Below are 20,237 nucleotides of genomic sequence, written 5' to 3' on the forward strand. Positions count from 1 at the left end.
GGCTCGGCCCCTCGGTGGGCACCTCAGGGCGGGGAGCCGCGCCCAGGGCTTGGCCCAGCGCCGGGGTTCCCCCAGGATCCCCCAGGCTGGGGGGGCCTCCCCAGCGGCGGGGCGGGGCCGGGCCGGGCCGGGCCGGAGCTGCGCAGCGCCCCCTCACCCACTCACCCGCCGCCATCTTACCGGCGCGGGTGGCCGCGCGAGGCGCGAGCTCATTGGCGGAGTGAGGCCCCGCCCCCAACGGCCGCGCCCGCGGGCCCCGCCCCGCCCCGGCCGCGCGCCCCGCTCCCCATCCACCAGCTCGGCGCTCGGCTGTCCACCGCAGGCGGAAGTGACGCCCAGGGTGGGGAGGAGAGCGCCGAGCGGAGCTGATGCAAGCGGGAGACGGTCGGTGGGGGCCCGGGACCGGGGAGGCGGGCGAGGCGGGGGATCCTCCGGGACCTCCTCGGTAACCGACTTCTCAGCCCTGGCAGGACGCCCCTAGGGGGCTCCCGAGGGGCCCGTGCCGGTTCCCCCGGTGACGGTGTCTCGTTGCTCGCAGCCACCGCCATGGAGGCCGCGCCCGGCCCGCAGGAGAAGTATCACCTCATCACCCGGAACCTGCAGGTACGGCGGCACCGGCGACCGGGCCGGGCCGGGCCGGGCCGGGGCACCGGGGCAGCCGCTGGGCCTGGCGGAGGAGGCCTGGGCCCGGAACGCGGGATCCTTCCCTACCGCCCTTTTGCCTGGGAGCTGCGATGAGCCCAGGAGACGTGCCGCGCTCAGCGTGAGCCCGAGCCCGGGCGTGGTTTGGCCTCTCCATGGAGTGTTGTTGCCCTTCATCCTTCTCTAGTCCCCCTCGACACGGTTCTGTGGCATGGGGATGGCTGTACTAAATGTGGGTCTGGGCCCTTCGCAGGAGGTGCTGGGGGAGGATAAGCTCATGTCCATCCTAAAGGAGCGAGAGTTGAAGATCTACTGGGGGACAGCCACCACGGGCAAGCCGCATGTGGCCTACTTTGTGCCAATGTCCAAGATCGCAGACTTCCTGAAAGCAGGATGCGAGGTACGTGGGCTAACTGGGAATCCGGGGGCTTCATCGTCATGCTGGCTGGGTGGAAATGTGCAATTCCTCTCACCGGTACGGCCCCATGCATGACGTTCCAGAGTCTGTGTCCCCCTCTATACTAGGTGACAATACTCTTCGCTGATCTCCACGCTTACTTAGACAATATGAAGGCCCCCTGGGAGCTGCTGGAGTTGCGCACCCGCTACTATGAGAATGTGATCAAAGCCATGTTGGAGAGCATTGGAGTTCCCTTGGAAAAGCTAAAGTTTGTCCGGGGCACTGACTACCAGCTCAGCAAGTGAGTCTCAGGGTACTTGGTCCTCTTGGGAAGGAAGAGCCTCACGTGGTGCTCTGATGTGTCTGAGATTGCACCTCTGCTCTTGAGAGGAGCTAGCAGTGTGTCAGAAGTGTGATGTTTTGTTGTCTTGCCACTCTGTTATTCAAGGAACACAGTGAAGATGTCTCCAAGTTTAGGTTCCTCTTTGTGTAGCCAGAACCACTTCTTGCATGAGGCGCTTCTAAAAGATTTCACACTACTTGGTGCTAAAAGTGCTAACACCTGTGCCTTCCCGCAGGGAGTACACACTGGATGTGTACCGCCTCTCATCTGTGGTCACGCAGCACGATGCGAAGAAGGCAGGCGCTGAGGTGGTAAAGCAGGTGGAGCACCCCTTGCTCAGTGGTTTGCTCTACCCAGGCCTGCAGGTGTGTAGCGAGGCCGGTTAGCAGAGCACGTTCACGTGGGAGGTGCCGGGTGAAGCAGGGACGCGTGAGGCTGAATGCCTGTGCCAAGGTCATTATATTCCACCCCAATATTTTGTTTGGCGGCAGCACAAAGCACGGCTCTAGCACAGACCTGCTTTTACAGCAGCTCCTGCTGGTTGCAGGCCTGCGGCCAGCAGGCAGTCTAGAGAGCTGCAGTCCTGCCCCAGGCAGGAGGGCCAGGTGGAGGCTGGGCAGATCCTGTGGGATGGGCAGGATCTCTGAAGGCTGAGCGCAGCTGGAGCGCGGAGTCTTGAGGCCAGGCTCAAGGCCAGCTCTGCGTGTCTCTTCACAGGCCCTGGATGAGGAGTACCTCAAGGTCGACGCGCAGTTTGGAGGAGTTGATCAGAGGAAGATTTTCACTTTTGCAGAGAAGGTCAGGAGCGAGGGTTGTTTCTGAACCTGCTGGGGTGCTGGAGTCTGGCGCAGGGCTTGGACAGCAAGCACAGCCGTGGTTTCACTTAGCAGCACAGAGCTCTTCACAGCTCATCCTGCTGCTCTCGCGATCCACAGAGCTCTGGTGTTTGTGAAACCTGTTTTGCTGCCATGTTGGCCCTGGCTGTGGCTCTTGGGCCTTGTGATCCCGTGGTGGCTTTCTGGGCCCGTTACCATGCTCGAGGTTATCTGGAACTAGGAGCAGGCAGGGATTGTGGGTTAAAGCTGATCAGAAGAGGATCTCCTGTGACTTGCCTTCTTGTTTTTCCCCAGTACCTTCCTTCTCTGGGCTATGCCAAGCGCGTTCATTTGATGAACCCAATGGTTCCTGGTCTAACGGGCAGCAAAATGAGCTCATCGGAAGAGGTTGGTCCCCAAATGGTGGCTGTGATCAGGGATCCTGCAAGGCGAAGGGGTTTAGGGCTGGGAGAGAAGGCGCCTTCTCTCTTCCCTTGTGCTGGGGTCTAAGAACTCCAGTATGGTTGCCTCTTTTGGGCAAGAGGTTGGAAAAAGGGTGACAGTCCCCAGGGAACCTGGGAGGTAGCTCTGTTGTGGATGAGAGAGGGGAAGGAAAAAAAAAAGTAAAGAAAACCCCCTCAGCTTCACAGTGAATGTTAAACTGGGTGCTCTGAGGAGGTGCATGCACAGCTCAACTCCAGGGAATCCCTTCCTCCAGGAGTCGAAGATTGACCTCCTAGACCGCAAGGAGGACGTGAAGAAGAAGCTAAAGAAGGCTTTCTGTGAACCAGGAAATGTGGAGAACAATGGCATCCTCTCCTTCATCAAACACGTCCTCTTTCCTCTCAAGTCAGGTGAGGCTTCCTGTTTGGGCACTGGGCGTAGTCTTTCCTGAGGGTAAGAGGAGGGGACAGGAGCCTGTTTTCCCTAGAGCAGACTGCCCACTGAGAGCCCCCTCCCCAGCCCACGCTGGCAAAGCCTGGGCATGGGGCGCAGTGGCTTCGCAGTCCTGCTGTGTTCCCTCTCAGCTCCTGGGCAAAGTAGGGTGGTTTATCTGGCTGAGTTCATCTCTGCTTGATTTAATCTGAGCCTTAAAATCTCCACATAACAGAGTTTGTGATTCTGCGAGAAGAAAAATGGGGAGGAAACAAAACCTACACGGCCTATGAGGCCCTGGAGAAGGACTTTGCTGAGCAGGTGAGCACAGGGATGGCTTGAATGCTCGCTGAGGTGCTGTGGACATGGAAACCCTCCTAATACTGGTGTCTGTGAGGCTCCCCAGTGCTCTCAGGGAGAGCTCTGAGAGCAATGGGACATGGAAAACTGAGGGGGAGAGACAGGGAGCAGAGTGTGGTCCAGTGGCTGGCAGGTGCCAGGGCGGTTCAGCTGGGAGAGCCTGGAGCAGCCAGGCGGTGAGTGGATGCTGCAGGACTTTAAGCTGTTCCCCATGTGAGCAAAAGTATCTAGGAGAGGACACTTGTCCAAAAGGGAATCAGGCCAGGTGCTGGGATTAATCTCCCAGCTCTGCCTGGTCTCCTGTTCCTACCCAGTCTCCAGGTGTTCGTTCTTCCCTCCTGAGAAATGGCAACACTGGGCTGTGCTTGCTGCAAGACTGTCTCGACCAGCCCTGAGTCACTGCAGCAGGAGTTTTCACAGGGGTTTGTCTCCTCTCCAGATAGGGTCAGCCCTGGCCTTTGTAGCTAGTGCCCTTATCAAAGCTTCTAAGCTAAGGTATCTCCTAACACCTTTGAGATGCCTGTGTGTCTAACTGAGTCCAGGCACAGGCAACTGCATCACTTCAGGCGAGGGCCGTCTTTCCAGAAGACGTGCTTTAATCTTGTTCTGGGAAGAATGCCAAGGTCTGTGCCTGTTGGAGCTGAGACGAGAGATCACAGTACCTCTCTGGCCTGAGATCAATGAATCAAATTCTGTTTCTCCCTCTACCCTGGAGGAAACCATCCAGGAATACAGCTTTTTTTTGTCGCGATACAGGTCGTACATCCCGGAGACCTAAAGAACTCGGTGGAAGTAGCCCTAAACAAGCTACTTGACCCCATCAGAGAAAAATTCAACAACCCAGAGCTGAAGAAGCTAACCAATGCAGCATATCCTGACCCATCCAAAGCCAGTAAGGAGGTGCTGGGAGTTCAGGGAAATGGGGCCTTGGCCACATAGAGCCAAACTAAGAGAAGATGTCTTCAGGGGCTGAGGTTAGAGAGAAATCCAGGAACTTGAATCCTGGGAGTAGCCCCAGAGAGCATCTGGCATGGCTCTGCCTGCCTGTCCTTGGCTGGTGGCTGTCAGATTTGATTACAGCTGAGCATTAGCAGGGGTGAGGAAGGGCCAACGCAAGGGCTGTTTGCCTGCTCTGGAGAGGACAGATACCAGCATGCATCTTGCTGCCTGAGTGCTGGCAAAATGGAGGAGAGACTCTCTGCTCTGTGCCAGAGACAAGCAGGGATTTCAGCAGGGCCCAGATTCAGCATTTGGGGTTCCCTGTGGGCTCCCTGGGGCTTGGCTGGGGGCCCGGGTATACACTGAACTCTTGACTGACTCTTCCCCTTGCACTGCAGAGCCTGCAGAGAAAGGCAGCAAGAACTCAGAGCCGGAGAACATGGTCCCGTCCCGGCTGGACATTCGCGTTGGCAAAGTGATCAGTGTGGAAAAGGTAGGGGCACAACGGGCGGCAGGACATGGGCACTCGGTGAGTGCGTAAGGTTGTCCCCTCCCTCTCTGCTACCCCGAGTCCACTTCCCTGCTCACCTGCTGAGGGGCCTTTGCTTCTGTTTGGCAGCATCCGGATGCGGACAGCCTGTACGTGCAGAAGATTGATGTGGGTGAGCCCGAGCCTCGCACTGTGGTCAGTGGCCTGGTGCAGTTTGTCCCCAAGGAGCAGCTGCAGGACAGGCTGGTGGTGCTGCTTTGCAACCTGAAGCCCCAGAAGATGAGGGGTGTGGAGTCGCAGGGCATGGTGCTGTGCGCTTCCAGGTGAGGGATGGGGCCAGGGCGCACTCCAGACCCCTGCCCCGGAGCCAGGAGGGTGCAGGAATACACAGTGATCCCAGCTGAACCCCCAGCTCTGGATGCACTGAGGGGCAGGTGGGTACAGGTGACTCTGCTTTCTCCGTTCCTCTCCACAGCGTGGGGGAGCCGAGGCAGGTGGAGCCCCTGGACCCACCGGCCGGCTGCTGTGCTGGGGAGCGCGTCTACGTGGAGGGCTACGAGGGCGGGGAGCCTGACGACGAGCTGAAGCCGAAAAAGAAGGTCTTTGAGAAGCTGCAGGTGAGGGGCTGCACGAGAGGCTGAACTGAGGCATGGAGCAGCAGGGGCTCTGGCAGTGGAGCAGGGCAGGAGTTTGGGCCAGTTAGGCCCTCGTGTGTCCCCAGCTCTGGGTGACCCCAGCCTCGCTATTCCCCACTCAGCTCTGTGTTTGCCATCGTCAGTGTGGGCTGCCGGCCCTGCCAGGTGCAGTTTGGGCAAGGCTTCCCCTCTCACCCTGGCAGGTTTGGGAAGGCCAAAGATGGGGGGAGATAATACTCCCCGGCTCCGTGAGCTGGGGGAGACGCCACTGCCCCCTCAGGGGCAACCCTAACCTGGATGGCCCAAGTGTGACCCCCATCTCCCTCCTCTCTGCTCCCCAGGCCGACTTCCGTATCTCCCAGGACTGTGTTGCCCAGTGGAAGGAGAGGAACTTCCTGACCAAGCTGGGGAGCATCTCGTGTAAAACTCTGAAGGGAGGAAGCATTGGCTAACAAGCATCAGAGCCACCGCCTGGCTCCTCCACCACTCCAGCCAGGCTCCTCCCCAGCCTGCTGCCATCTCTCCTCCCACTGTGCCCTGAGCAGGGGGCTCAGCCCTGAGGGACCCAAGGGTTTGGGGACTGAATTTGCAACGCCCCCCCATCCCTTGCAATAGTGCGAGGCCTCCTGGAGAGCTGCCTCTGCCACCCCTCTCACCCTGGGCCTGCTCGGGCCTGTGCCTTGGGTCAGTTCTGGGGACTCGTGGTGTCACCACGGCTAAGGGACCTGTGTGACATGTGCTCCGTGTCCCCAAGCTTCCCCCTGGGGCCACAGGCTCGCTCTTGGTTGTGCCGCACGCTGGAAGCCCTGCCTGCTGGTCCTCGTCTCTGGGACAGCACAATTGGGTGAAGCAGTGAGGGTTAAAAGGGAAGGCTGCTTACTCAAACCTGTGTTGCTGCTACCGGGGCTGGGGGCAGCTGCCTGGCAGCCAGGCAGGCCCCAGCCCCTCTGCCCGAGCGCCCCTGTTCCGTGTCAGCCCGCCTGAGGCCAGGGCTGCTGCTTGTGCTGCTCTTCAGCCAGGAGCCCAGGCTATGCCAGCAGGTTTGCTCCGAGCCCGTGGGAGGCCGGGGGATGTGGGCTCTGCATGGCCACAGGGGCAGGAGCCCTAAACACTGACTCCGGAACCATCTGTCTGTCATGAACCCAAATAAAGTGTCAGTCTGACTGTACCTCGCTGTGCCCTTCTGTCTGTGCTCCCTGCAGCCGTCTCCGCTGCTGCATTTCAGTGCTGCTGGGAAAAGCCAAACACTGAGTGCGAGCCCTCTGCCAGCCCCCTGCGGACAGCGGTGCCAGGACCTGGCCCGCTCAGGGACGTGCCTGCCCCAGAGCCGAGTTTGCTGGGAACGGCGCTGGCCTGGGTCTCTGACCTGCTCAGCAGCAGCTTCTGCAGCTGGCACAGCATGTTTTGCACAGGCTGGGCTACAAGCCAGGAAGCACAGGAGGCAGCAAGCTTTGGTCATCATCTTTACCAGCCAGGTACAGAGCTCTGAGCAGCTACTCGGTAGCAGAGGGTTGTCTGCTTTTTGTTTTTTGTCTTTTTTTTTTTTTTACAATCAAATCAAAACGTGACCCAAGTTTACAGAAACAGAAATCGAGACTCTACCCCAGAGCCCAGGGCTTCAACACCAGCTCGCAGGGCAGCCAGGCTCCCGCTTCACCCAGGGTGGCTCCCACCGCAGGGAGCTCCCAGTGCTGCTGAGCCCTGGCCCTGCCTGGCAGCAGGGCAAGCACAGAGCTGCCCTGGAGAGAACGCGGCCTCAGCCTGGCTCTGTGGCAGTGTCTGGGGTCCAGGTGCTGGCCAAATCCTCCCCTTACCACGGCTGCCTCTGCCCCTGCAGGCTCTGTGCGCCAGGCAGAGATCCTGCTCCCTCCCAGCCAGCGCTGCTCGAGTTGGCTCCTCCGTCCCGTCTCCCTGCTCCTGTCCGAGTCCGACCAGGGCCAGCTGAGCCTCCGCTTTGCTGTGGCTGAAGCCTTCCAGTTCCCTCATCCAAAGTGCTTTGATTCCTCGCAGGCCCGGCTAGCCGGGAGCAGAGCGGCTCCTCCAGGTGTGAAACCGAGCCCCGGCCAGGCAGGGCCGCGCGTCGTCCCGCAGCCTCGCCGGCTGGCAGGGCGAGGTGTCTTCAGCCCCCCCGTGCTCCTCTCTGCGCGGCTGCTCTGCTCCGCACGCTCAAACCAAGCTGCAGCCCGGCAGGGAGGAGGTGCCGGCTCTGAGCACAGGCCTCGAGTCCAATAAAAAAAAATGCAAAATAAAGCTGTAGTACTTAGGAAAGTAAAACCAACACCATTTTTGCATAAATATCATCAAGGCCGTGGAGGCTAAGGCTGTTTGCTTCCTGCATTAAGTTAATCGCCAGTTCCACACTCGTCCATTGACCTGCCCAGGTCCCTGAGAGATTTGGATTCCTGTCCGCGGGGGCACCGGTCCTGCAGCTTTGTCCTTCAAGCTGTCTCTCCCCGTCCGTCTGCAAGGCAAGAGGGAAGATCCCATCAGAGCTCCGGGATATCCCTGTGCTGCCCCTCTCTTGCACCCAGCCCAGCACCGCCCAGCCGTCCCGGTGTCACCCCAGCCCCGATACGGGCCGTGTGCTGGGTCAGCTCGTCCCCCCCGTGGGGCTAGCAGCCCTGGCCCCACCGCTCCGCGGCGAAGGAGCCCCAAGCAAACAGCGAGAGCACCCCCGGGGCGGCCGCGGCAGCCGAACCGGGCCGGCTTTAGCCACGCGGGGCCGAGGCTGCGGGCAGCCCCGAGGGGCCCCAGCGCTCCCGCCGCCCCCCCCCTACCTCGCGCAGGGAGGCTCTGCGCCGGCGTCTCCACCGCAGCGGGGCCGCCCTCGGCTGCAGGGGCCGCGTTCCCAGCCGCCTCGCTCCGAGTCCCGGTCTCTTCTGCCGTGAGCGCCTTCGCCTTCCCGGCCGGCAAGGCCGAGCCCAGCGCCTCCGTCCCCGGCACCTTGGGGCTCAGGGGCGACGGAAGTGGCCCCGGGCCGAGCGAAGGCTTTTTGGCTACAGGAGGGGGGATCTTGCTGGGCTTCCGGGGTGCCTGCGCCTTGCCGGAGCCCTGCGGGGCGGGAGCTGCCGAGCGCTGCCCGGAGAAATTCATCAGCTCGGCAACCAGGTTCCTCTTCAGGTCGGCCTGCGCCTCGGGCGACGACGGCGGCTCTAGCACCAGCTTCTTGGCGCTCTTGGCAAAGATGAAGCTGGCGGTGGAGGCTGGCGACTTGTGCAGCGGGGAGACCCGGCCGTCCCCGGGGGCCCCCTCGGGGCCGGCAGCCGCGGGCCCCGGCGGAGCCGCCTTGCTGCCCGGGGGCGTCTCGGGCGGCCTGGAAGACGCCAGCTCCGCGGCGGCGCCGGCGGCCTTGCCGTGCACGGCGTCGTGGAGCCGGCTGGAAGGCACCGCGTCTTTGGGAGGAGAGGGCTGCCGCGTGGACAGGGACCGGCGGACGGGCTTCTGCGGCACCGGCTGGGCCGGCCGCTCCTGCGGGCCGGGGCCCGCCGCGGCCGGCGGCTCCACGCTCACGGAGCGCAGCCGCACCATCTGCAGCAGCGAGGGCGTGACGATGGGCAGGCTGGCGTCCTCCTTGGGCACGGGGCCGCTCTTGGCCCGAGACGCCGCCTCCTTCTTGGCCTCCGCCCGGGAGCCGTTCGCCGCCTTCTTGAGGCCGTTTTGGGCCGGCGGAGCCGGAGCCGCGGGCGGCGGCAGAGGCGGAGCGGGGGGCACGGCCGGGCCCGCGGCTTTCCCGGGCGGCGCGGCGGGAGCCGGCTCCGCGGGGGGAGCCGGCGGCACCGTCCCGCCCGGCGGGCCCTGCTGCTGGATCCGGGAGGAGACGATGGCCGAGAAAGACGGAGCCGGCGCCGAGCCGTGCCCCGGGCTCGGCGCCCGCTTCTGCGCGGCCGGCGGTTGCTGCGGGGCCTCGCTGCGGGGAGCGGCCGGCTGGGGCTCCGGCAGCGGCAAGCTGGAGAAATAAGCCTCATCCGGAGGGGGGAAGTCTGCCATGGACAAGTCCTGCTCCTCGGGAGCCGGCGGCGGCGGCGGGGGCCACGCGGCGTCCGCGGGGGCCTCGCACGCCGGCTCGGGGCTCGCCTCGGCCTTCTTGGCCGGCGGCGGAGGCGGGTGGTAGGCAGGCGGCGGAGACGGCGGCGGGGACTTGCCGCCGGGCTTGGCCGGCGTCGGGAGCTGCTGGCCGGGCGCCGGCGGGTCCGGGGAGGCGGCGAGGGGGCCGGCGGGCAGCCGGGGCTTGGTGGGCGGCGGGGAGAAGGGAGCCGGGACCTTGGGGTGCGGCGGGATGACGAAGCGGTCGGAGCGGCTCTGCGGGCAGGGCGGCGTCTCGGCGGGCGCCGGGTCCGAGGCCGAGGAGGAGATGGAGGTGAGGGAGGACGAGCCGGAGAGCGCGGGCGACTGCAGGGAGCAGACCCGCTCCGGCTTCTGGGGCTGGGCGCCCAGCGCCTTGGCCGGCAGCGTGGGCGTCCCGCTCTGGCTGGAGTAGCCGCTGGAGGGGGACATGGTGCGGTCGGAGCCGTCGGGGCAGCTCCACCCGGGCTGGGCCGGGGGCTCCCTCGGCGCCGCAGCCCCCGGGCCGCCCCGCGAGGCCTCGGGGCGCCCGGCGTCGCCCGGCGAGAAGACCTCGTCGTCGGCCGGCGGGCCGAGGGGCGCCGGGCGCGGGGACCCCGGCGCGCCGCTGTCCCGCGGGGGCCGCCGCTCGCATCTGGGGGGCAGCCCCAGCGCCGCGGGCTCCCCCTCCGCTCTCTGGTGCAGCGAGTAGGTCCGGCGAGGGGGAGCCGGGGGCTTCTTCATCTTCCTGAGGGAGACGCTGCGGGCGGAGGAGCGCTCGCTCGCCAGGCTGGCGGTGTCCGAGCCCTCGGCCCGGCTGCCGGCGCTGCAGGCGGGCGACGCGCGGCCGCTGCCGCCGGGTCCCGCCGCGGGCGAGCCGCGAGCCGCGGAGCCGGAGGCGCTGAGCCGGTCGGCGTCGGCGTGGCCCCCCGCCTCGGCCCCGCCGCGGGCGCCCGCCTCGGCCTGCTGGCGGTCGGAGCCGCCCTGCGAGGAGATGGTGGAGCTGTTGGAGACGATGGTCTCCGTGGACTGCGAGTGGCTCCAGTTGTCGCTGGAGGAGGAGGGCTCGCGGCTGCGGGCGCTGCGCTCCGAGAAGCGGGCGAAGGAGCGCACCGAGGCCGGGCTGGACACCAGGCTGCAGCGGCTCAGCGTCCGCACGCTGCTCCGCGTCAGGGCCACCACGTCCACCATGGGCGGCAGGATGGCGTTGGGGATGATCTTGGACATGTAGGTGCCCTGGGGCGAGATGGACAGGACGGGGCTCAGCAGTTCCGGGGGGCTGGCGTTGGTGGTCATGCCCGGCACGGCCAGCGACTTGGGCCTCGCCATGGGCGACAGCTTGGCCGCCGTCTTCCTGCCCAGCAACGTGTCGTCGTAGTAAACCCGGTCGATGTGCTTCTGCAGGGCCGTGTCCGCCTCCTCCAAGGCTCCCAGGGAGACGCGGGCTCCCTCGGGGGCAGCCGGCGGCTGCAGCTTCCCGTCGATGGTGGGGATGCGGATGGAGTCACCGGAGACCTGGCCGCCGTTCAGCAAGGGCTGCGACACCCGGCTGCCCCCGTGCCCGGCCTGCGCTTGGCCGTTAGCAGGATGTCCCTTGGGCTCCCGGCTGTTCCTGAGACCTGGGGGCAGGGAGAGACAACCCCCGCGTGATCCCGGGGCGATGCACCGCGTCCACGGGGCAGGACCAAAACCCTCCTTGCCCACGATGCTTACCCAGCTCCTTCTGGACGTGCTGGGGGATGCCCAGCACCGTTGTCCTCCTCTCCTTCCTCTTCTTGCCAGCCCTCTCCGAGGATTTGGGGAAGGAATCGTGGGGCCGGAAGGTGGAACCTGCGAGAGGCACGGGGGGTCCAGCCGGGGGGTCCCCAGCAGTGCCCCCAGCCCCAGCAAACCCCTCACGCCGCCAGGGATGCTCCGGGACAGGCCAAGTTCAAGGCACCAGCAGCTGCCAAACAGCTGCACGGTCTGAGCAGGGAGGAGACAGTGTCTGTCCCTCCGTCTGTCCGGCTCACCCGGTCCCACCCAGCCTGCAGCAGCCTCTGACTCAGCCAGAGTCGCTCTCCTCTCTCCAGGAGCCCCCAAATCCCCACACCAGCTCTTGGCCTCAGCAGCTTGCAGCCCAGAAGCCCCCCAGGTCCCCCCCCAGGCTGCCCCGGATGCCCTGGCCCCCTTGGACCCCCCTGCCTCCCCCCCGGCCAGGTACCTTTCCGCTGGATCATCTCGGAGCGGATGGACAGGGCGTCCTCGGAGGTGCTGTCCGTGGCGCAAGAGGCCGCCCGGCTCCGGAAGGAGACACCGTCATCCTCCGAGGATGCGCCGGACTGCGGGGGGAGGCAGCGGGGTCAGGCGGGCCCCGGGCTGCGGGGAAGGAGCTGCCCCGGCCCCCGCCTGGCCCCTTCTCCGCCGCAGACTGACTCCACAGCCCGGCGCTGCGGAGACAAAAGCTGCTCCGAGGGCCAAAGGCTGAGTCAGCCCCGCCGGCATCCAGAGTCCTCCCACCCGGAGCGGGGCCGGGAACGGCCCCAGGGACCCCGCGGCGGCCCCCGGCGAGGCAGCCGAGCCCCAAAACCGCCCCGCGCCTTCGCCCAGCCCTGCCGCGCCGGGGCCCGGGGTGGGGAGGGGACCGCCGCGGGCCGGGAGAGGGGAGCCGGGCCGGGGGCCCCACGGCAAGCGCGGCCACCCCTCGGCCTGCGACGGCCTCCCCGAGCCGCGGGAGAGGGGAGCAGGGCCGGGGGCCGCCCACTCCCGCCCCCGCGCTTCCTCGCCGCGGGAATTGCCGCCGGCCGGAGCGCGCACGCGCGGCCGGGATGAGCCATCGCGTGGCCGAGGCCCAAGCAGCTGGGCCCCCTCTCCAGCCGCTCCCGGGGAAATCCGGCCGGGCCGCGGTGCTGCTCCGTGCCTCGGTTTCCCCGTCGGAGGCAGAGGGGAGCAGCCCGCGCCGGCTCCGCTTCCGGACGTGGCCCCCCGAAATCCCCCCTCCTGGGATTCGGACCATCTCCCAGCCCAGCCGGAGGTCGGGATCAGACACGTCCGTGCGGATCACTGCCGCGGACCCCCAGCGCCGAGCCCGAGCGTCTCGGCCCCGCTCGGCCGCCCCGGCGAGCGCCGGCACCGCGCTCCCCTCGCCTCCCGCTGCCAAAGGGTTAAGGAGGCCGCGGTTAAAGCAAACAGACCCCGGGCGAGGAGCAGGGAGCGGGCTCAGAGCCCCGGGATCCGGCCAAGCCGGCCTCCGCCGAAAGAGCGGGAGCTTTTCGCCCGTCAGCCGGCAGAGAGGGGCCCCGCCGTCGGGCCGGGGCCGAGGAGCTGCCCCGGGTCTCCCGCCCCCCGCGCCCCGGGGGCCGCGGCGGCCGGGGTGGGGGGCACCGGCGGCGAGCGCTGCCTCGCTCACCTGCAGGCTGTTGGTGTCTCCGTGGTCCCAGGCACTTTTGGTATGTTTCTGCTTTTCTGGAAAAAGAAGAAAAACGGGGGGATAAATCCCTCCGGAGGGGCGGCGGGAGCCCGGCCGGGCAGGACGCACCGCGGGGCCGAGGGGAGGAGGAGGAGGAGGAGGAGGAGGAGGAGGGAGCAGCCAGTCAGCCGAAGGGTGGCCGACCTTTGGCAACGCGGCCGGCGCTGGACTCCGGACAGCCCCGGCGGCGGCAGCCACGTGCCCGGGGGGGGGCCGCGGGGCGAGAGCGGGGGGGCCGGCGGCACCTACCCTGGTGCTGGAGGGATTTGAGCCCCGCCTGCGCCTGGCTGTGCAGCTCCTCCAGGTGCGGGGGCCGCGGCGTGCTGGGGAAGAAGACGTTGTCGGGGCATTCGTCCGCCGCCGCATACTGCGCGCTCAGCCGCTTGTCGGTGTCGGGCTTGGCAGCGCCTGGGGAGGCAGAGCGGGGTCAGCGCCGGCCCCTTGCGGAGCATCCCCCCCCCCATGGATCATCCCCCCCCATGGAGCGTCCCCCCCATGGAGCACCCCCCCCAATGGAGCATCCCACCCCAAGGAGCATCCCCCCCATGGAGCATCTGCCCCCCCATGGAGCATCCCCCCCCCGTGGAGCATCCCCCCCCCCCCCATGGAGCATCCCCCAGCCCCACCATGCATAGGGAAACCGAGGCACCGCCGAGCCCGAGCTAGATGGGGAACAGCTCTTCCAGCCCTGGAAACCACCTCCCACGGAGCGGGGCAAAGGGACACAGGGGCCTCCGCGGCGCCTGGCACGGCACGGCACGGCACGGCCCCGCGCGCCGCCCCCTCCCCACCTTCCTGCCCCCCGCCCGGCCGCTGGCGGGAGCCGGAGCCGGGCCTGGGACCCCCCCGCAGCGCCGGCCCCGCCGGCCTCCTCGTCCCTCGGGATTGCCAGGCTGATCGATGGGCTGGAGCCGGGCTGTCTCGCGCTGCGAAAGCGCGGCGCGGTGCAGCGCGGTGCAGCGCGGTGCAGCGCGGGGGGCCCAGCACCGCCCGCCGCCCCGGCAACTTCGCTAGGGCGCAAACGAGCCAGCGAGCGCGCGCCGGGGGGGCAGCGGGGGCGATTAAACGAGGGTGGGCAGACGACTTCCCTCTCTGGGTGTTTTTGCAGCACCTCCAGGCCTGCAAAGCTGCAAAGAGCCGGGATTCGCCCCACGCCCGGGCGGGGGGGGCACCTCGAGCCTGTGGCCGAGGCCCAGCGGGGCGCCGCGGCGGTGCGGGCGCCAGCCCAGCCTGCTCCCGGAGCGCAGCCTCCCGCTCCTCCCGCCCGGGCTGCAGCAGCCCGGCAGAAAAACAGCTTTGCACTGGAGAAGGGAAGGGAGAGCACGAGCGACGGGGCAGGGCCGGGGGCGACGGCGGCGGCCGAGCGGCTCCGGCTCCGGCTCCGGCCCCGGCCGGGAGAGCACAATGGAGCCGCCGGAACAATGGAGCCGGCCGGCGCGGGCGAGCGGCGCGGGGAGCCCGGGGCTCTGCCCTCCGCACCGGGGAGCCGCGCGCCCGCACGCGCACCCCGGCCACCCGCAGCCCCGCCGCCGCTCCCATCCTGTTATCCGTCCCCTTTCCGGAAGCCCTTCGCTCCCGCAATTTCGGCTGCTCCTTTCTCCATCCCACAACCCCCCCCCTCGGCTCCCCCAACCAAGCCCCCTCGGAGCCGCCTTCGGGCGAGAGGAGCGCGCTGATTTACGCCCTTAACGTCCCGACGAGCGGGGTGACCTTCCCCTGCCCCCCCGCCGCGCCGGGGGCCACCGGGAGCCGGCGGCGGTGCGGGGTCCTCGCGGGCAGGGGTGGCGTGAGGACGAGGCGCTGCCCGCCTCCCCCTCCGCGGCCTCCACTCACCCTTCTTCTTGAAGAAGGCCAGGAGCGAGGAGAGGTTCCTGCCCAGGAAAACCACCATGCTGCCCGGGGAAAGGCTCCGGTCCCAAGGGCCGGGGCGGCTCCGCTCCGGCCGGCCGCCGGGAGGATGCTCGGCCGAGCGGAGCCGCTGCCGGCGGCGCGGCCGTGGCCGAGGCTGGGGAAGGCTGAGCCGGCGGAGCGGGAGGGAGCCGAGGGGGGAGGCTGCGCGGCGGCACCGGGGGACGGCCCCGGCCGCCCCCTCCCCACGCGCCTCCTTCCCGGGAGGAGGAAAGCCGGAGCTCTCCTCCCCTCCCGCACGGATGCTCCCGAGGGCCAGGCACCCCCGGGGCCCCTGTCTCCCGCCCCACACGCAGCCAGAGGGATCGATCCTGCCTGGATCCAAGGCTGGGACCGGCAGAGACCCGCAGGTTTCCCGGACTCCTGCCTCTTGCCCCCAGGGAAGCTGCTGTCCGGGTGGGAATCCACCCCCCCCCCCAGCCATGCAAACCAGTTGCTCTCCTCCGCAGCTATGTGGCGAACTGGGAAGACGCCACATAGCCTCTTTTCTGGAGAGGCCAGCACCGGAGCAGAAGGCGCTCTGCACCCCTCCTCCAGCCCCGCGCCGGGGCTCAGCCCCGCGGAGCCCCTTCCCGCGGGGATGCTCAGGCACGAGGCGCGGGAGCTCCAGGGATCCCCCTGCAGCGCCAGGCGGCTGCGTGCCGGCACCCGGGGCAGGTTAAGAGGGACGAGCGCGCCGGCTCCGGGGCGGTTCAGCCCCCGACCCGCCGAGAGCCCCAGGCGCCGGGCGGCACAGCGGAGCTCAGTATCACTGGGAAGCGGGGAGGCAGGATGCCTCCGGTGGGGCGATCCGGACAGGATCCCCAGGAGAGCACCACGAAGCCCGGACGAGCTTCGTGCCGGGAGCTGGCAGTGCACGGACCGAGGCCGCCTCTTCTCCTCCATCCCCTGTGACCTTGGCTCTCTCCTCCCCAAACTCCCCGCGTCCCGGCAGCCTCGGCCGGCTACAAGACGGCCTGGAGAAGAGGCAGCCGGACGGAGAGGCCCGATCCCGCGGCGGAGGCGGCCGGGGAAGCCGGCGCAGCTGCAGCCCGTGCCGGCAGCGCGCGGCCCGCGCGGGGCCGGCGTCCCTCGAGCACACGTGTCTCTCCCGCACGCGGCGGCACGATGCTGCTGGAGAGGAACCGCAGGCCTCTCTGGGCCGGGCGCCTTGCTCGGAGCCGGTACCGTACGCCGCAGGCGCCCAGGACGGGCAGAGGAGCACCTGCCGGTGAGGCACAGCCCCGGGAAGGCGCCGGGGACGGGCAGCCCGGACGCGCTGCCTTCAGCCCTGCTCGCTTGGCTCCGGCCGGCACGCTGCTCCGGCCCCGGCTCGCCGGCAGAGAGCCGGGACAGCGGCAGGGAGACGGGAACGGGAAGAGCTGCACGGCGGCGGGGGCAGAGCTGAGCCCCCGGAGGAAGCTGGCTGGGGCCCGCAGAGCCCCGGATCCGCGGTGCCGGTGGGATGCTGCGCTGCAGGGGCCGGGCAAGCTCCCTGCCAGAGCTGCCGGAGCCGGGGACGCGGCTCTTTGCTCAGCCAGAGTGGGGGGAAAAAAATAGACCTTCAGCCGGCTCCTAACACGCGGGGGTAGGCGCCCGCTGCCGCCTCCCCCCGCGCGACGCCTGCACCCCTGCAGGCTCGGCCGCGCTCGGCTGCAAGCATCCACCTCCGCCTGCGCGGCGATGCCCCGACTTGCCTGCTCCCGCGGCGGCAGCGGGACCCGCACGGGAGGCAGGAACGCCCGGCCCGGCTCCCCTGCGCCCCCGCTGACTCACCCGAGAAAAATGGGGAGGAGGGGGGTGCCGGCGGGCGGGAGCGCGGGGGGCCCCGCGGCGCCCGTGGGGCCCGGGGCAGGAACCCGCCCGCCCGCCCGCCCCTGCCGCGCGGCCTCTCGGGGCTCTTGCAAACTCGGTCCAAGATTTCGCCTCCTTCTCACCCTCCCCGAGCCGGGACCGGGACCGGGACCGGGACCAGCAGCACCCGGACGGGCTCGCGTGCGGCTGGCCGTGAGCTGCGGCTCTTTGGGGACTGCTCCCTCCCCACGCGGCGCCCCGCGGGCGAACTGCCCGCTGCAGAAACGCCAGCTGCAAATACGCGAATTAAACCGGAGCAGGCGGCCCGGAGCGGCACCGCTAGCCCCGGCCCGCGGCCTCGCGGAGCGCACGGCGATGCTGCGGGGCTCCCGGCTCCGCCGCGGCCCAGGGAGCCGCCGCCGCCGCTCGTCGCTTCCTCCGCCGCCCCGGGGGAGAGCGCGGGGATCCTGCCCCGCTCCCGGCCGACCGGCCCGCGGGGCAGCGGAGCAGCTCCGGGCCCCGCTCCCGGCAGTAACACTGACCGTGGCTCCGGCCCCGGAGCCCCTCGCAGCCCCGCCGCCCCCCTGCTCCCTCCCCAGGTTACCGCCGGCCCAAATCCTGGCTCCGGGGCTGATGCTCCAGCCAGGAAAACAGCGCCGCAAAGTAAATAACCACGACCCAGGCCGAACGGCTGGCTCCAAGCTCCAGTCCAGTCCCAGGCAGGGGCACGAGCCAAATTTGATTTCAAATGCAAAAGCAACTTGGGTCTTTTTCTTCCTCTAACAGACAACGACCCCGAGCGCCCCGGCTCAGGCAGCGCGCACAGCACGGGGCGAAATCCCGCCGGGAAGAGCCCGCTCCGCCGGCTCTGCAGGGCTCGGCTCCCCCTGGGAGAAGCCACCGAACAGGTCCGAGGGTAAATACGGGCGGGAAGGGTCCGGCGGCGAGGCGAGGGCAGCCGAGCCGAGAGCGGCAGCGGGATCCCCGAGGAGGCCGGAGCTCCACGACGGCCCCCGTCCACCTCGGCCTGGGCAAATCCCGTCCCCGGCCGGGTAAATCGCGGAGCCGGGGCGGGCCGCTGCCCTTATCCGCTCGCCGGGGGCTGGGCCGCCCGGAGCCCGCTCGGCCCCGGCCGGAGCCTCCGCCGCGCGCCCTTCCCCGGGCACGTGGCCTCCGCTCAGCACCTCGTCTCCGCGGGGCGCAGCCGGCCCGGAGCCGCGTTCCTGCGCCCTGACTCAGCCGCGCCGATAAGGAAGCGATAAGCGGCTTGGGTCTCGCGGGCGCTCAAGGACCGGCAGAAAGAAATCGGGGAGGAAAAAACCCTTCCTCCCCCTAGCCAAAAAAAAAAAATAATAAAAACAACACCGCACGGCGTGTCCCAGCGCGGAGGTCCGGGGCAGGGAGCCGGGGCCGCCCGCTCCCTGCCCCCCGCCAGCCGTCCCGGCTGCGCCCTCCGAAACGCTGAAGCGACACAATGCAAATTCTCCGGCTTTGCGGCCGCCGCCGGGTCGCCATGGAGCCGCGGCGGGGAGCAAACAGGACTCGTCCCGTGGTTCTTCTCGGCACCTCCCGCCCCGCGCCCTTCGGCCTCGGCGGGCGGCGAGCACGGCCCCGGCCCAGCGGCACGCGCCAAATCCCTACGGAAGCAACCGAAGTCGCGGAGAAACGGCCCAGACCGGCTCCGCCGGAACAGCCCGGGTGGAAAAACACCCACCGGCAAGAAATTTCCACGGGGGGATGCCGGCGCTCCGAGGGCCGATCCCGGCGGGCTCCCCGGGACGCCTCCGCTTTGCTCGGCTCCCGCCGCCGCGACGTCGCGGTTTCGGACGAAGCCGCTCTTTGCACGCGAGCGCCCGAGGCAGGCGCTTTCCTCCCTGCTCCGGGGGAAAAAGAGCTCGCCCTGCCCCTGCCTCCTCCCGGGATTCCCAGCTGCACCCGCGGAGCCGGAGCACGGGGGAGCCGCGGAAGCGCGATGCTCGGAGCGGGAGCGCCGCGGGGCCGAGCGCCCCGGGGTCTTTTTTCAGCTTCAGCAACCCTGGGGCTGCTTCGGCCCCGCGCCGCGGCGGGGCCCCCGGGCACCCCCTCCCTGGGGAGCCGGCAGCCGCCGTCCCCGGGCTCAGCTCCCGGCCCCGGCCCCTCTGGCACCCCGCGCTCGGGGCGAGAGCGCAGGCGACCGACTTCCCCCTCCGGAGCTGCCCCCCAGCAGCGCTCCGGGGTCCCCGCGGCCAGCGCCGCGCACCGGCTCGCAGCCCGCTCCCCCGGCACCCCTGCTCCTACCGGCCCGGAGCCTCCCGGCACGGCCGAAGAGCCAGGAGGAGCCGGCCTTGCCGGCGCCGCGGCTCCTCTTGCGGTGCGCGTTGCCCATGCCGCCGCCCTCGCCCTCCACCGCCGCCGGGCGGAGGCGGCCGGCGCTCTACATGGCCGAGCCGGGGGGGCTCCGGCGCGGCCCCCCGCGAGCCGCCGCTCGGCTCCCGGCTCCCATCGCGCCGGCACCGAGCTCGGCTCTCGCAGGCTGGAGCCAATGGCACAGGCAGAGAGGAGGGGCCTCCCGGGAGCCGCCGGGATCGCCCGTCCGATCCGACGGCATCCGGCGGGGACGCGCCGGGCGGAGGGGGATGCCGGCTCCAAACTTTTCCGGGGGCGCAGCCGATTCCCGCGGCGCTCGGGGCGACGCTCACGTCGCTCCCTGCCAGCCTGCGAGCTCGGGCGCGCCGTAACAACCCCACAACCCCCCCCCCCGGCCCCCAAAGCCAGCCGCAGAGGGACCCCCCACCCAAACCGCCTCGCAGCAGCGGTAACGCGGTGCAGGCGAGCCCGGAGCGGGCGCCCGAGCGCGGACGCGCGCCGGGTCCAGCCGCCACGGCGAGAAACCACGTGGCCGCGCGTCGCTGCGACCCCGCTCGACGCGGACGCTCCCGACTCCGGCGGGGCGGGCGACGGCCGGGGGGAGCCACGAGGACGCTGCTGCGGCGCAGGGCTCCCACCGCCGGCACCCCTCTGCCACGGCCGCGGCACGGCGCCCGTCTCGCCGGGTGCATCCCGGCTTCTCTCCCACCTCGTGACCCTGCACCAAACGCACGTGGTTTTGCAAGCAGGCAGCCAGCTGCAGTTGGCACAAGGGGAAAAAAAATAAAAATAAAGAGGTCTGTGTGAGGGCAGCTCAAAGCAGCGCTGGTGCGACAGAGACGGGCTCTGTACGGACAAGCCCGGAGACTGCAGGTTTGCAAGATGTGCTAATCCCGGCAAGCGGCCTGGCGGAGGCAGGCCCGGCGTGAAGTGCAGCTTCCTCTTCTGATTTTTAATTAGAAAATTCAAGGCTGCAAGGGCAGGGAGGGGTCAGCTGGCCAGGCGGTGGGCACTTCCTACCGGCGGCATCTACGTTCCTTTGGTGATTCACCAGTGACTCGGATAAATAGGAAGGAAGGTTTTACAGCAAAGGCGCAGGACTGAGACCGGGGAGGCGACGGAAAAAAAGAGAGAGGCAACCGGCAGCTCTGTCCCGACCTCCCTGCGTGAGCTGCAATAAATTAATCTTTAGGCTTCGCCCCCCTTCTCTGCCGGGGAGTT

General features: G+C 68.5%; 2 protein-coding genes across 4 annotated transcripts; one reads left to right on the forward strand and one right to left on the reverse strand.

Annotated features, from left to right (window-relative positions):
• Window positions 1-323: 323 nt before the first annotated feature.
• YARS1 (tyrosyl-tRNA synthetase 1) lies at window positions 324-6,668 on the forward strand. 2 transcript variants are annotated; one of them, XM_062594348.1, is made up of 14 exons: window positions 324-384; window positions 539-603; window positions 896-1,042; window positions 1,168-1,343; window positions 1,621-1,750; window positions 2,103-2,183; window positions 2,516-2,608; window positions 2,919-3,054; window positions 3,312-3,397; window positions 4,193-4,328; window positions 4,774-4,904; window positions 4,995-5,188; window positions 5,341-5,482; window positions 5,842-6,668. In XM_062594348.1, the coding sequence occupies exons 1-14, from the start codon at window positions 369-371 to the stop codon at window positions 5,950-5,952; spliced, it is 1,644 nt and encodes a 547-aa protein (XP_062450332.1). In that variant the 5' UTR covers window positions 324-368; the 3' UTR covers window positions 5,953-6,668. The 2 variants fall into 2 exon arrangements, with proteins under 2 accessions (XP_062450332.1, XP_062450333.1); XM_062594349.1 differs by having other exon boundaries at window positions 4,774-4,868.
• A 282-nt stretch (window positions 6,669-6,950) lies between these two features.
• On the reverse strand, window positions 6,951-19,148 carry NHSL3 (NHS like 3). 2 transcript variants are annotated; one of them, XM_062594347.1, is made up of 7 exons: window positions 18,948-19,148; window positions 13,239-13,397; window positions 12,930-12,985; window positions 11,745-11,862; window positions 11,255-11,371; window positions 8,278-11,160; window positions 6,951-7,961 (listed from the first exon to the last, which is right to left on the reverse strand). In XM_062594347.1, the coding sequence occupies exons 1-7, from the start codon at window positions 19,033-19,035 to the stop codon at window positions 7,939-7,941; spliced, it is 3,444 nt and encodes a 1,147-aa protein (XP_062450331.1). In that variant the 5' UTR covers window positions 19,036-19,148; the 3' UTR covers window positions 6,951-7,938. The 2 variants fall into 2 exon arrangements, with proteins under 2 accessions (XP_062450331.1, XP_062450330.1); XM_062594346.1 differs by lacking the exon at window positions 18,948-19,148 and adding an exon at window positions 14,823-16,709.
• Between the last annotated feature and the right edge of the window lie 1,089 nt (window positions 19,149-20,237).

This window comes from Rhea pennata, chromosome 23, assembly GCF_028389875.1.
Source record: "Rhea pennata isolate bPtePen1 chromosome 23, bPtePen1.pri, whole genome shotgun sequence".
Classification (NCBI taxonomy): Eukaryota; Metazoa; Chordata; class Aves; order Rheiformes; family Rheidae; genus Rhea; species Rhea pennata.

Coding starts and splice junctions, on each gene's coding strand:
- NHSL3 (XM_062594346.1), bottom strand. CDS start 15,375: ATGTGGCGTCTTCCCAGTTCGCCACATAGCTGCGGAGGAGAGCAACTG. Junction 11,863..12,929: donor GAGACACCAACAGCCTGCAG/GTGAGCGAGGCA, acceptor CTCCCCCCGCAG/TCCGGCGCATCCTCGGAGGA. Junction 11,161..11,254: donor GCACGTCCAGAAGGAGCTGG/GTAAGCATCGTG, acceptor CCCTGCCCCCAG/GTCTCAGGAACAGCCGGGAG.
- YARS1 (XM_062594348.1), top strand. Junction 4,905..4,994: donor CGGCAGGACATGGGCACTCG/GTGAGTGCGTAA, acceptor TCTGTTTGGCAG/CATCCGGATGCGGACAGCCT. Junction 5,483..5,841: donor AGGTCTTTGAGAAGCTGCAG/GTGAGGGGCTGC, acceptor TCTGCTCCCCAG/GCCGACTTCCGTATCTCCCA.